Here is a 14,850-nt window from a genome sequence, read left to right on the forward strand (position 1 = left end):
ATAAAACAGGTGCAAGCAAAAGAAACAAAAAAAAAAGAAGAAAAAGAAAAATCAAAAGATGGGTGTGGGGAAAATGGGAGYGTGGAATGGGAGCTGTCCTGGGGAAACTCCCTCAGCCATCAGGGCTGGGGCTGGTGAGGGGCTGTGCTCCATCAGGGAATTTCTGCATCCTCATCTCGACAGTGGCTGCTTCTGCAAGGAAACAGGTGCTCTTACAGTGCAAATGTCGATTCCTGCAGTTTATACATCTTAAAAGACAACATTTCTGTACTAAAATAAACCTTTTTTTTTTTTCCTCTTTCTATTCATTTCAAAATACATCTACATTAACATCAAAAATATTTTCCTTGTGCATTTTCTCTCCAGAACACCAGACTCCCCTGCTCCGAGGATGCTCCCAGCAGGGGATGCTCCGGGGTGGCTGCAGCCATCCCGCCGTGGTCCAGCCCTTGCTCAGCCCCACCTCTCACCAGAGCCCTTTTCCTCCTCTCAATTCCTGCCATCCARTTCTCCTCCCTGCGCCCCACCAACTCCCTTAGCTTTTCCCCCATCTCCTGATGGCAAAACATGATGCCTGATGTTTTGGGAGTGTTTCAAACTGGTTTATTGCCCAATGCTGGTGGTGCTGGGTTGGTTGTTCTTTAAAGTTTCCCCCTTTTTGCTTTCCTGTACTGAGAAGACAAGTAGTGCAGAAGCTGATGAATGGAGCTGTGTACAGTGAAATTTGTGGATTGCTTTTTTTTTTAACCATAATTGAGTGAAGCACACGGAAGCAAGATTCATTAAAAGGCAGCATATTGATTATTGTTATGACTCGTATACTAGGATACTGGAGCTAAAGCTAGCAAGCCTGATAAGATAAACTAAGTCCTATTTACTGTATTTAACATTATCTGAACATACTGAGCCTTAATTAATGAGCAGATTTTCATTTCCAACCTCAATGGATTATGCTAATTTATAACAAAGGTGGTTCCCGTTTTGTTGGTATTTTGCTGCTTTTTTGTTTTGTTTTTTTTCCCCCACTAATAACTCATGTCACATTTTTCCCATCTGAGGAAGATTCCTTCCCAGGCACGGTCAGTCTCATCCAGGTGAGTGTTGGGCTTAGGCASGGCTGGGTATCCCACCCAAAGCCCTGCCTCTCGCCGTGCCTRGGATCAGCTGGGCTGTCATCACTGATCTTTGCTGCAATTTTACCAATAATAAGGACTTTGGAAGGCTGATAAAGATGATCTACTCTAAAACATCAATCGRAATCAGTCTCAGAGTTTCAAAAAGAAAGCTCACAGTGAAATGAGCAAAAAGCATCGGAAACCAAAACGGCAGGATGCGGTCTCGGAGCAGCAGCATCCCTCGGAGCAAGCTTGGAACCTAACGCCGCAGCAGTGTGGTATGAGTGTGTCTTTAGTCCTTGGTTGCTAAATAACTTCCAATTGTTTTTCATAATGACAAGTTTCCGGTTTCTGGCTGTGCTGCTTGACTGTCAAAATATTTCTTTGGCATCCACAAAATTCTTTGACTGATTGGTTTGACAATTGCAAGGTTTTTTTGTTTAGTGAAGGGTTTAACCGGTTGCAGAAGTGTCCCAGGTTTGGGTTGGTTTTGTGGTTTATTTTTTTTTTTWDKTTTTTTTTTAAACATTTTTTATTTTTAAAAAACAACAACAACAAAAGTTTCAGTGAATTCCTTTTTTTTTGTTCCCTGAGCTCACACTGGGGTCACTCCAATAAAACACATAGCATGACTTAACTGTGACCTTTGAAGCCAAAACCGAAGTAATGGTGCAATTAAGTGCAAACATGGAAATTCGCCTGACTTATAGGTAACATGGGCTTTTAAACAACATTTAAGGCTTATTGGGGACATTTTATGCATTAAATTATTGTAATATTTATAATGTCAGCTTCTGTGAATCACCCCTCCACAACGAGTCAACAGCTTGTAACCAGGATTTAAGGTAAAAAAACCCAAAACAAAACAAAAAGATGGAGAGGAATAAATTCACCATTTCCATTGTAGCATTTAGTAGGAAAACACAATGGTGGTGGCAAGGGCTGCCATTTCCCCTCAGTGACAGCACATTTGGCCTTGGGGCCATGGTTTTGGTGTGAAAGGGGGATTTTAAATGTGCTGCCCTGGCATGGTGAGACCATGGCAGCACTGGAGAGAAGCAAGGGCACAAAAAATCAGGTTACACCACCCCTGATTCCCCACGGTGGTTTTAAAGGATGCTTTCCTCCTCCATCTGCTCCCCATTTCCATTTTCTACTTGCTGATCTGTTCACCTGAGTAAATCACTTCAGTGTTTCTAACAACCTCAACGGGGGCATGGGCGGGGAGAAATTTTGCATCTGGCCCCTGGACGGTTCCCAACCAGATGGAAAGGTGAGGGGAAAAATAATGACCAAGGGTTTTTTTTTCCCTAAAAATAGAAATGTAACATTGCTCTCTTCCACCCCAAGCGTTTTCCTCCAACAAGCTTTTTGTGCTTTAGTCATTATTTATTTTGGAATCGCTTATTTTGCTTCCTTGTCTCCGCACACGCAGGTGGCGATCTCCCATCCCACAGCTGGCCACTGCCGGACCCTCTGCTCGCTCCCTGCTCTGAGGGCAACCGTCCCAGGCAGAAATCTGCCCCTCATTAAATAATGCCCGTTAATTGAACTGCCATCCCTGCAGAAAGCGCGGGTTCYGGCACCCTCCACCCTCTCGGCACCCCGGCCATGGGTCCCGGAGAGCGCCGGCTCGCCTTCCYRGGGTCTGGCAGGGAGCYGGGGAGGGACCACTGCTGTCACAGTCATCGATGTCGGTGAAGCTGAAGCTGTATCTCAGGCGTTATCGAGAAGAGAAAGACAACAGTGCCGAATTTCCAACTATATACACATATTAAAAACCCCCCTCGCCGTGACACCAGGCAGAAATTGGACATGGCAGTTGGAACTGGGTTGAGGCCTCGTGGGGCCGGCGTGGCCGCAGGAGTTAGGATGCCAGGATGCTCATCCTGACGATGTCCTCGCCGGCCGTGTCCAGCTGGCCCCGCTGCGCCCGGCCGCCGCGGGACTCCCCGTCCGAGTCGCTCATCTCGGCGTCGGAGAAGTATCCGTCCGTGTCGGCGTCGAAGCGACGCAGGGGAGCTGCGCCGGCGCCGTCSGCCTTGGGGGGCTGCGAGCGCCGYGTCCCCCGGCTCTCCTTTGGTAATTTGAACCGCACGATGGTTTTGGGGCTACCTACGGAGTCAGGCACTTTGGCCGCGGGGCTGGGCTCCGTCTGAGCGCAGCGCGGCGTCTCCTCCTCCTCCTCCTCCTCCTCCTCGTCCTTGCTGACGCAGCCCCGTGTCCCGGCAGGGGGGTGAGGCTCGCTGCCTTTCTGGAGAGAGCCCTTCCTGGCCGCCCTTTTGGCCTCGCCCGTCCCTCTGCGCTCGGTGGGAGGCTTTGCTGCCCCTTTTTCCGACTTGCTCGGTCTGGAATCCAGAGCGAAGGGCTTGGTGGGCTCATCCGACAAGCTGCTGGCGTTGTTAGTCCAGGGCTCCGAGCCCTCCGGGTGGCCCCTGCCCACGGCAGGGGGGCTGCACCTCGGCAGCTTTTTCTTAGTGTTCGTTCTCGTTCTGCTTTTCACTTTCTTTGTGGCCTCGCTCTGCCTGAATGGCGACCTGAGGGAATGGTCCATCATGAAGCTCAGCAAGGTCTCCTCGTCCTGGAGGAGCTCCTCGGACAGGCCGGGSGTGCTGTCCTCGTGGTGGGCGTTGTTGAGTGACCACTCGCTCATGGCCATGTTCTCAGCGGTGATCTGCACCGACTGCGCCAGCCAGCTGTTGAAGAAGGTCCCGTCGATGGGGAAGGAGGTTGACAAGCCTGGGAAAAACAAGAGAGGGAGAGTGCTTCAGAAGCCAGGAACAGCCATGCTGCCCTCTGTCACCATCACCAACTCCACCAAAACTCCCTGGCACTGGAGAAACACCTGAAAGATCAACTGTAACACACCACACTTGGATACAGAGGAGAGTTTACCCCAGCACCAGTGCTGAATTTGGGGTGCACTGAGATCACAGAACAACAACCACAGTGGTSCCTCACATCTAACACTCCATGAACYTCCCTAAATCCAAACCAAGCATCTTCCTTCAGTGAAGATGACAAGCAATGAGCCATCCCAGCACAGGTGGGAACATTTTCATGCAAAAGTGAAAAACAAACAATTCAAGTGTAAGTTGAGAAATGCAATGACACACCAGGATTTGTGCCCAGGCAAGGGGTGACAAGTTCCCCAGGGAGCAGCTGCTGCCAGGCCACCACCAGAGCCAAGCAGCCAGTGTGGTGATGGAGCCACTGACACATCTGCAGGCCTGAGAACAGCTCAAAAGGTATGGAAACTGAAGAAGAGGAGCAGAGATGAAGGCTGGAATGGAGAAAGCTGAAAAACTTCTTGATAATGATTGATGAGAGCAAGAATGAGCACTGTGGGTGGGGCTAATTGGGTCCAATTAGCAACAGGAAAGGTGCACACCTACACAGGCATAGGCAGCTTTAATTCTGAAACAGAAACCCACAGGTTCAACATCTGAGTTGGTTTTATGGATGGAGGAAAAATGATTTTAGATTTCAGGGAAGAGCTCTCCTTTGAAACAGTCTGGGAATAGTGAGGGAAAGAGCAGTGGCATGGGTGGGGTGACTAACAATGTCTGCCTGACACAGTGACTTTGATCACCCTCACCCATGAGCAGCAGCACTGGCTGTGACCCTCCTGCACCTCACCACGGCCCTTTTGGAAAAGACAGCAACACACCCTGACACCAGCCCAGGGCAGGAAAGGTGAAGCAGGAGCAGGGACGAGCTCAGGGCACTGTGTGGCACACAAAAATCAGAGCCCAAGTCCTGTGGGCAAGGGCACTGCCCAGCTCACCTTCCTGTGGGAACAGCCCAGCTCACCTTCCCCAGCCCTTCTCTGGTGACAGCAGCCCCAAGGGATGCTTCGAGCCCTTCACAAAATYCAGGAGGTCACAAGACCTTGGTGAAGCTTTGGGTCAGCTGCCTGGTTTCCCAAGCTCACAGCCATGCAGCTTTCCGCTGAGATTCCCCAGCCTTCCACTGTTTGCTGGAATTGACCCCAGAAAATCCAAAACTTCTTTAGCAGAGAACCGAGCAGAGACAGAGTGAGCACAAAAGCCCATTTCCAAAGGGTCCTAAAACCCAACAGCTCTGAGATGACCAGAAAGCAGCACAGTCAGGTGAGCAATGTGCAAAGCAGAGGAAGGCAGAGTGGCCCAGACCCCCCAGAYCTCCCACAGAAGTGCTCTGTACCTTCTGGAGGGTTTTACAGCACCTCCAGACTGCCTGAGAGCCTCATAGGACCAGTGTTCCCCTGTGCCCCCGTGGAGCAGCTGGGCACACACAGACTCATCACGTCCTGCCTCTGCTGGTGGAGGTGGCAGCAGCAGGGGAAGTCAAACAACAGCCCAGTTCCATGTAAAAAACACCTGCAGCTGTCAAGGACCTTGKCCAAAATGATGTTTTTGTTTTGTTTCTTTTCCTTCCCCCAGTCCTGCCTGCTGCTGTAGCTGATGGGGATGAGATGGAGGCRTTTGTGGGGCCAGGCTGCACCTCCTCACCCCATGACCAAATTCAAGAGATGGATGTGCTTTGTGCCCGACTCCTGGATGCTCCTGCACCACGGGCACCACCAGCATGACCACAAATGCCATGGACAGTCCATGAGAGCTCAGAGCCCACATGCTGCACAGCACAGGACACACGGGGCAGCAGCCCTGCCGTGGGGTGGGTAAGTCTGATTTTATCACCTGAAAGCAAAATCCCACTCCAGCAGCACAKCACAGGTTTGGTAACACATTCTCCCAATCCTGGGGCTGCAGGGGGGAGTTTACACCCCCTGCCCTGCCAGCAATCATGTTTGTGACCCAGTCTCTCTAGTAGGATCTGGATAATTCAGGCTGATTCCCACAAAGGAGAGATGAAGGTGTAACTGTGTACGTGCAGGAGGGATCAGGGGTTGGGACTCTTAACCCTGCTCCCCAAAACAGGGAGCCTCCAGCATCACAGGTCAACTCTGCGCCATAAAATCAGACTTACCCAGTTGTCCCAAAACAGTTTCGTTGACCGATTTCCTTTTCTCTGTCTTCTCGGGACTATTTTTTCTACCATCTCTTCCTTTCCTTCTTGGGTCACTTTTCTTACCCTTTGTCTTCTTCCCAGTTTGTTCTGGYATTTTTTAGGAAAAAAGGAAAACGCCGTGTGAGACGAGGCACCAGGGATGYTGCAGTGAGCAAGTTCCCCTGGGGCACACCCCCACAGTGGAGACCTGGTCAGACCTGCAAACAATTCTAAAGGGACAACAAGGGCCTCTCTTTGGCCAGCTCTAGGCTAAGGTCTCTATGTTAAAAAAATCTGAATCCTGCAGGTTAAACAAAAAAGAGGTTTTAGCCTTGCAGAGGAACTTGCATGGCCAAAGGAGCAGCCCCACCAAGGACAGGGGACTCGCTGAAAACTCTGCAGTGACGGACCTGGGTCAGGACTTTGGGGTGAGCATCCACAAGGGAGTAACCCCAAATCCTGCTCAGACACCTTYCAGGAGCCATGGGGACCTACAAACCATCACCAGCAAGAGCATCTCCAGAAGGGATTCAGTAGCACAGACTGACAGAGTAAAGGTGGCAGCACTTTAAAAGCCAACCTTGATTTGACCTTCTGGCGAAACTGTGAAAGGATGAAAAATCCCCCGAGTGATACACGTACATGAAGCAGGAAAGATGACCAGAACTGCCTATGGAAAGGCAGGGATCTAACTCTTAGCTATGCAGACATTCACCTAAAAATTAGCATTTCTTAAATGGCTTTGAACTTCTACTGGATTTATTCCTCTTGGGTAAATAGGACAAATATCCTATAAAAGTACAATTTGTATTGCCAAATAAAACACTTCCAACAGTTTTTACTTACACTGTTAGGCCACTCCCCCACAGAAGTCCATGCTAAAATTTCTATTAATTTTCAGAGGGGGAAGGATATCGCCCTTAAACCACAGTGTGGGTGGCTGATGGAAGTGGAGGAGAGACAAGCAGTTTTACAGTCTGGCCCATGGGCTGAGCAATGAACTTCAGGATGAAATCAGTTTATTGTGTCAGCCGGCAGCAAATCCTCAGCAGACTCTGCAGAGAGGCCATGGGGTGGAGGGGTCAGAGGGAATAACCTCAGCTCTCCCCCTTCTGCAGCAGTGGAAATGTACTGGGTGAGCAGRGGAGGGAATTTGCATTGCACCTGCCCGAGTCTGAACTGACAGAGGATTTACAGTCCTGGGGTTGCCAGCCAGGAACCCCTCCTGACCACAGGACTCAGAGAAAAAAAGAAATGCAAAAGCAAATTTGGTATTTGCTACRTTCCTGACAAGTAACGGGAGGAAGGCAGACACATTTTTCACTTCGCTTACAAAATCAAAATCTAACTTTGTTTAGACAGCACAACRGGGCTAAAGAGAAACCCGAGCAGCACTTTTTGAAGAGGAACCTGTCAAAATAGTAGCCGTGTTTCAAAGCCAGACAGTGTTTACTTTCCACTCGGTGCAAGAAAAATACAGGGAAGAGAGGARGGTTCATTTTACACGGGCAGTTCTCACTGATTTTATTAAGAATCTCCTGCTTAAATGATCATTTGACAGCGGGAAAAATAAACCCCTCCTGTTYGGAGTTTTGTGTGGGAGCCAGTCCAAAAAAACCTTTGTGCCAAAACCATCTTTGGAACAACCCCAACAGATCTCGGTCGATGGCTACTGCAACAGCAGTTAAAAACTTGGCTCATCCTGGTGAAATAATGGAGACTCCTTCCTTTCTCCTGGGASCCCAGGTATGGAGAGCATCCTGGTCAGGAGCTGTGGGAAAGGATGCGATTGGAACCATCCCCCACTTCCAGACCAGTAAGGGCTTTGTAATGCTGGAAGATGCAGCAGTGAGTTATCTAAAGCTTTGGTTCCACAGGATGCTGAGTATCTGCAGCTCCTGGTAGGGTCACTTGGCCAGGGAACTCCTCCTGAGCTCAGGACACTCTGTGGACTGATGCCAAAAGGCACTCGGGCCCCCAGTGTCCACTGGCAGGGGAAGGACCCAGATGCCCAAACCACCTGGAGATCCCAGGATCAAATTCCTGCAGCTGGGCRGTTTCCCTGGCAGCAGGGACTCACAGGAGCTGAGTCCCAGATGGAGCAGTCGGTCCCTGCTCAGGCTCAACCAAAATGTCCATCCTGGGAGAGACAAGCAGCTCAGAGCGGAAAAGGGAAGGGCAAACGCCAGCCAGGTGGGGCAGGAGAGAAGAACATCTGCATCACAAGGTCTGAAGTGATCCCTGCACASCAATCCCCACCCTCCCACTGCGGATTTGTCTGTGATCACTCACCTTCAGGCAGAACAAACATCATGGCAAGAGCCATGCTTTTCCTCAAGCACACTCGTGACATTTTCAGGAGGGGCAACAGCACAGAACCAGCACTGGGCAGTGCAYACAACCCTGAAATACCATCAGCAGAGCCCCAACACAGCTCCYCATCGCTGGCTGGCATCTGCATCCCACTGGTGAGGCTCCCAGCTCACCTACTCCAGCTCTCCCTGGGAGGAGTTGCTGGCTGCCAACCAGAGAGACAGTCGGGCATGCACCAGTGCTTGGAGTCCCCATTTTGGGGCATTTTGGGGAACACAGCTCCCCAGGGACATTTCCAGGTATCTAACACCATGTTTGCAAGAGAGGTGAGCTTAAAAACCCTTCCTGGTCCCGACCACTCCTGTCCCCCATCACTGCCCAGCTTCGGTGATGGAGAGGAATTTGCATGGGCCTGAGTCACAGACATCTCAACATCCACATCCCTCAGCCTCCAAAACTTCAGTCAAAGGAGACTTTTGTCAAGGAAAGCTCAGCCCAGACAGTTCCTGAAGAAACCCCAACCATGTGATGGCTTCAAACACAACTCCAAAGCCACAAACACAACAACCGTCGGAAGCGGCTGCCAAAGCACCAGATGCTGCTGCTGGAAAAACTGTTCTGCAGCCACGGGGTCTGGTCTGCCCTGCCACCGGAGGGAAAGGAGGAGAAGGAGGAGGGAGCAGGAGCTGTGGGCTCCAGCACTGCTTGTGCAAAACGGGAAAAAAGTAGGACAAAAGGAAACCAACTTTATTTCAGGTCCTTAATAAAAGTTGCCAGAGGCTCTGCAAGCAGCAGCATGATCTCCACTAAGGCTGTGTGAGGGGGGAGCTGCAGCTGACCAGAGCCAAAGGAGCTGATCTCCTGGAGTGACAGACCCCCCAGCAGCAGCTTAACCCTCCATTCTGCACAGAATGCTCAAAGGCATCTGCAAAGAGCCTGAAGCAGGGCTGCCACCCGTGCCAGGGAGCCAGCTGCAGAGCAGCCCCTGCCCAGGATGGAGGTGCCATCTCCTCCCAGGCAGTTCCAGCTCACAGAAATCACCAAGCACTGCCTCAGCATCCCCACCTAAGCAAAGGCTTGGTCCTGCTGACTGATTCCTGGGAAGGGGAGGGTCAAGAGGGAGCTGTGAAAACAAACAGCTCCAGCATTCCAGCCACCCAGAGTCTGGCTTTATTGTGAGTTTCTGAGTAAACTTAAMAACTGTGACCAAAATAACACATCAGGGGAGTGGTGGGTAGCTGGGGCACACAACTTGGCTTCAGAGGACAGTGGGGACAGCATCTGTGAGAACAAACTCTGCTAAGTGGTACTGACCTGGGTAAAGATCTTTCTCAATAAGCTTCATCTGGAGATGGAAGATCTGCTCCTGCAGTTTACAAATGGTGTGTTTCATTTTCTCCCGTCTCGTCACCATGTAACAGAGATTTCTAACCTAGAGAAACACAAGAAACAGCGTCTGCTTTAGGCAGGGTCAAAGCAGGTCCCCTCAGGCCCTGTTGCTGCTCCTGCTGCCCAGGATTCCATCCTCTTCACTTCACCATCGTCTGTGTTGCACCAGAACTCCTACCAGGGGGAGCCAGGGCAAGGAGTGAGGGCTTTTGATCCAAACTGGGTGATACTTATGGGGAAAAACCATGTAGTGAATGTTCCCAAAAATCCCAGGCTCCAACAGGGAGGACCCCAGGGTGGGCAGGGAAGGCTGGGTGACTCCTCCAGGAGGGGCATGGGGAGGTCTCAGAATGGAAGGTGCTGCAGAAGGAGCATCACAGCACAGTCACCACCCAYCCACCATCGTGCTGAACCCCTGGCCCAGCAGCTGCATCATGCCCTGTTCACACCTGACACGGACACCTGCACAGAAAAATGCCACATTCTGTGAAGCACCTTGGTGCCCCAAGTCAGTGCAYCAGTTCTCATCCACAAATGGCTCTTTTTGCAGGCAGGGACAGACCATCTTCCCACAGCCAGGGCAGGAAAGGGGCTTGGCTGGGATGGGGATGCCAGAGCCTCACAGAACTGCCCTAAAGCAGGTTCCAGGGCAAAGCATAGAAAATACAGCAAAAAACCTGATAAAGCTGGTGGTGCAGCTCCCTACCTCAAATCTGCCCCCTGCATTTGTTTCCTCACACTCACTGCACATCCACCTACAAATCATAGGAGCATGTTGTCCCAGTTCAAGAAATTTCATTAACCATGGCAGTGGGCTTGGAACTGGATGATCTTTAAGGTCCCTTCCAACCCAACCCAACCCAACCCAACCCAACTGATTCTGTGATTATCTGAAGCTCTAAACACAAACAGCAAAGCACAAGATGTAACTGCTCAGGTGAGCCAGTGCAGCAGCAGCAGCTAAACCCTGCTCATCTCACCTCACAGGGCTGCTGATGAACACCCCCAGCAGCAGAAGATGCCAGAGCCACTGCTGGTATCTGCTGGCACCTGGCACCTGATGAGTTTCAGTGCAATGCTTTTGCCAGCCCCAGTGAGGGTGGCTGGAGAGCCAGGCTCTGGCACTGCTGCCACAATGGACATCAAGGCTTTTGCAGCGAGCAGAGGCTTTCAGCTGCAGAGCAGAAATGCTAATGGCATCTAACAGGATTTGACAGCATTTACTCAGCTTTCTGATGCTCTGGAAGAGCAAAGCTGCCTGTAATAAGGTAAGGAGGAGGTGGCCTGAATAGAGGTACACGCACATGGGTACGTCCACACTCACGTGTGACCCTGATGTGGTTGATTCTTCCCCCTCCTCATCCTCACACYCCTCTCTRAGGGGARATTTCCAGGCTTGGGGGGCTGTTCCAATGTAGCCAGGAGCCTTTGTGCCTCTCAGAGTGACAAAGCAAGCCAGGAAATGGTCCATGTTCACCTCATATCAGCCCCAAAGGCTGTGAGGGCAGGGACAACTGCAGCCAACCCCTAACATTGTCTCACTTAAGGACAATTTGGGAATGTTTGGAAACAAAGGAGAAAAAGCTGCTGGGTTGTTTTTGTGGTTTTGGTTTTTTTTTTTTTTTTTTTTTTTTTTTTTTTTTTTTTTTTTTTTTTTTTTTTTTTTTTTTTTGTTGCTGTTGAATTCCCCAGCTGTAAATATCAGGCAGAGAGTTATATAGTGTATTTTACTACATTCTTTTTTTTTTTCTTTCTGGAGTGGAGAAAACATCAAACTTAAGATTTCTTTATGAAGAAAACAACTGCATCTGGCAACCAGAACCTCCAAGCGTTTGGCGGTATCTCTTCTCTATGATTTGATATTCCTGGAAGAAAACATTACTTTAGCTTTGCTTAGAGACTGCTGGTATTTACCCACACTTACACAGCCCAACACCACCCAGTGCTGCTTCCCCAAGCCAAGTTTAGATGCTGGTGTGAAAGCCTGGAAACCACAGCTTTTTGTTAAAGCGAATTTAGACACCCAGTCCTCGGAAAAAGCTTTAGGAAAAAGGCAAAGAGGGTTAAAAAAGGGCYAAAAATAAAATGGGGGGACTGTATTAGGGTTTAATTTGGCAATGGCTTTAATTTGCTGACACTGTGAAGTGTAGAAATGACAGGGGTTAAAAAATGACAGAAACACCATCACTCTGTCCCCATGTCACCTGCTCTCTGCTTCTGCCTCCCCAGCTTCTGGATCCCAATACCACTATCAGCCCCAAAATCACAACCACTTCTGCCAGATGAATTGCTGAAAATGCTAAAATCCAACATGATGTCCTGTGGATACCCTTTGAAAGCCTTTAGAGCCTTCCAGGCTGCTCATCCCTGATCCCAGTTTGATGTGATTCTTATTTGCAAGTGAAACAGGGTGGCTGTGACCTGCCAGGTGCTGCCAGGCAGGATCAGATACCTGGGATGCACTGGCAACAATTGGATTTAAACTCCTATCACCCATCTGAGCACTGGACTTTGATCTGGCTGGTGTTTATTGTTCCACTCTTGGAAGCAGAACAAACAAACAGCTCTTCCAGGGCCAGGCAGTGAAACCTGGCAGGGAGTTGCTAAGCAGAGGCTGAATGCTGATGGGCACACCCCTCAAAGCCTGGAGGCGACTCYGGAAAATGGGAAATCTGGTAAAACACGCAGTTTTGACACAAAGGAATCAAAGAGAAGCTGCCGGGAGCAAAGCGCGGTACCCAGGGGTGCACAGCGGTTCAGGGCAGCTGGGAAAGCCAAGCTGGGAACAAGAGGAAGCAGCAGGAGGCAGAACAACTGGGTTTAGATTTAAAATATAGAGCAGACGAGGGGAAAAAGTGACTTGAACTTGTCACCCTCGGATCAGGCACCAGCCCAGCCCAACACAGAGATGGAAACGTGGTGCAGTAAAGGCAGGAACAAAGCAGGGACAGACTGGCAGAGGGATGGCAGTGATGACCACAGGGATGAGGGCCCACAGGAGCACAGAAAAGAGACCAAGAGCTTCAAATCCAACTGTTTTTACACAGGAGAAGGCTCTCGGGCTCCAGGAGGAGGGTGCAAGGGACCACGGTGGGCTGGCCTGAAGCTGAACCCCACCCAGACATGAACACAGTGCCCACCCACACTGCCTCCCTCCCCATGGGTTCAGTGATGCCACAGACCCACAGCAGATTGAAGAGACGGCTCAGGGACATGCAGGGGCAGCATCTCCACCACCTTCACCTGCTCCCAGGGAGCAGCACGTCACTTGTAGCACCCTCAGACTCTGCTCAGGGAACCACAGCACCACTTGCAGGGTCAAAGGAATGCTGTTTTCCTTCCTCCTTGCTCCTAGAGACTCCCTGAGCCCATCCAAGGCTTTTGCACCCTGGGTGGGTGGTCAGACAGTGACCTGGGCAAAGGCCATGGATTCACCCCTCTGGCAGGAACAGGAGAGAGGGGACCAGGCAGGGCTTGGATCTCAAGCAGAGGAGGAGCTTGGGCTCTGCCTGCCAGGTTCAGCATCCCTGCCCTGCCTGTCCCTGTCCCTGTCCMTGTCCCTGTGCCACTGCTGCCCTGTGCTGTGCCTCCCCAGCAGCAGCACCACTGCACCCATCCCCTCTCTGCCATCTCAGCCCAGCTCCTGTGTGTGCTTCATCCCTGTGCTTCTTCCTCTCACTGCTGCTCTCCTTTCCTGCTGCTCCTCCTCTCCAGCCGCTGCCCCATCCCTGCTCCTGCCCTCTGTGCAGCATGATAGCCAAACCCATGGAACGCTGCACGGTGCAGAGCAAGCCCAGCCCGGGGAGCTCTGGCACCACGGGGCACTGCTGCTCCACCAATGCTCTCTCTCGCCCAGAAAGCTGCCGTGGAGCTGCTCCCTTTCCTATGGATGGGAGGATTCAAGGATGTCCTGCACCACTGGGAGCTGCAGGTGCCTGCAGCATCCTCTGTCTGCATCCTCTGGCCCAGCTCTGCCTCCGCCAGCAGCTCCCTGAGGAGCTGACCCACTTYTGGCTGCAGCAGGGCAGGGGATGCCCAGTCCCACTGGCCCTGCTCTCACTGCCTTTCACTCATTTTTGATGTTTACTGTAAGTAAATAATGATGTGTTCCCAAGACTTGCTGCTGGAAAGCATCTGATGCAACTGCATCCTGGAGTAGCACAGGGTTATTCTGTGGTTTGAAACTGTTCACGTATAGTGGACATAAACTGCAGCATCATCTGCCTCCCATCTACCTAGCCCTGCCAAGGCACCTCCCCCAGCACACATTTGCTCTTTTGAGACCAACACTGACTTATTCCATCGATGTTGGTGTTTTGGCAGTGATGATGCACACACACCGAGCACTGTTAGATTTCTGAATGAAGATGAAAGAACAGAACCATCAGGGGAGGCAAACTGAATCAGGGGGAGCAGGGCTCTGCTGTCTGTGGGTGCCAGCACACCTTAGAGCAGTCCTGAGGGAGCACATGGGTACCACTGAAGGACAGGCTGTACTCACCCTCTCCAGGTCCTGCCTGAGGTGCATGAAGAGCTTTAAGCGTCGGTAGAGAACATCCTGCTCTTGCTGAGCCAAGTTGTCCACTTCATCCGTTTTTGGTGTCAGCAGCGGTTTGTTGGAGTTTGCTTTCCTCTTCAGCTTCCAGTACTGGTAGACAAAATCCACCAGCGATTCGCTTAAGTCGAGGTTCTCTGCCACCTCCGAAGGCTTCACCAGCTCATAGAAGTCCTCCTCCAGCTGCTGGAGCTTCTGCTTCCGCAGCGTCACCTTCTCCAAGTCCAGCTGGGCTTGGTCGGGCTCTGTCCGTGCCTCCTCGGGCAGTTTGGTGGCCCCGGTGCTGTGCTCCAGGCAGAAGGATTTGAACTTCACTTCGTCGTTGTCCGCGAGGATCGTCCGCATGTCGAGGTTGTGGTCGAAGGCGCAGGTGACGTGGAACGCGGTGACACAGGCGGGCATGGAGCACTGCGGGAGGAGGACAGGGCTCAGGGCAAGGCACAGAGCTGGGGACACTGAGGAACACAGCACAGACCCAGGGACACA

General features: G+C 51.2%; 1 protein-coding gene across 2 annotated transcripts in view; it reads right to left on the bottom strand.

Annotated features, from left to right (window-relative positions):
• Positions 1–1,572: 1,572 nt before the first annotated feature.
• The window catches only part of JADE2 (jade family PHD finger 2), a 66,883-nt gene continuing 53,605 nt past the window's right edge, over positions 1,573–14,850 (bottom strand). The window contains exons 9-12 of one of the 2 annotated variants that reach the window (XM_057371326.1): positions 14,311–14,772; positions 9,735–9,852; positions 6,087–6,215; positions 1,573–3,854 (exon numbers count right to left, since the gene is read on the bottom strand). In XM_057371326.1, coding sequence (XP_057227309.1) covers positions 2,983–3,854; positions 6,087–6,215; positions 9,735–9,852; positions 14,311–14,772 — 1,581 coding nt within the window. In that variant the 3' untranslated portion in view covers positions 1,573–2,982. The remainder of the gene's footprint in view (positions 3,855–6,086; positions 6,216–9,734; positions 9,853–14,310; positions 14,773–14,850) is intronic. The other variant, XM_057371327.1, reaches the window with a different exon arrangement.

This window comes from Malurus melanocephalus, unplaced genomic scaffold (genome assembly GCF_030028575.1).
Source record: "Malurus melanocephalus ecotype Western Australia unplaced genomic scaffold, MMel_1.1 scaffold_144, whole genome shotgun sequence".
Classification (NCBI taxonomy): Eukaryota; Metazoa; Chordata; class Aves; order Passeriformes; family Maluridae; genus Malurus; species Malurus melanocephalus.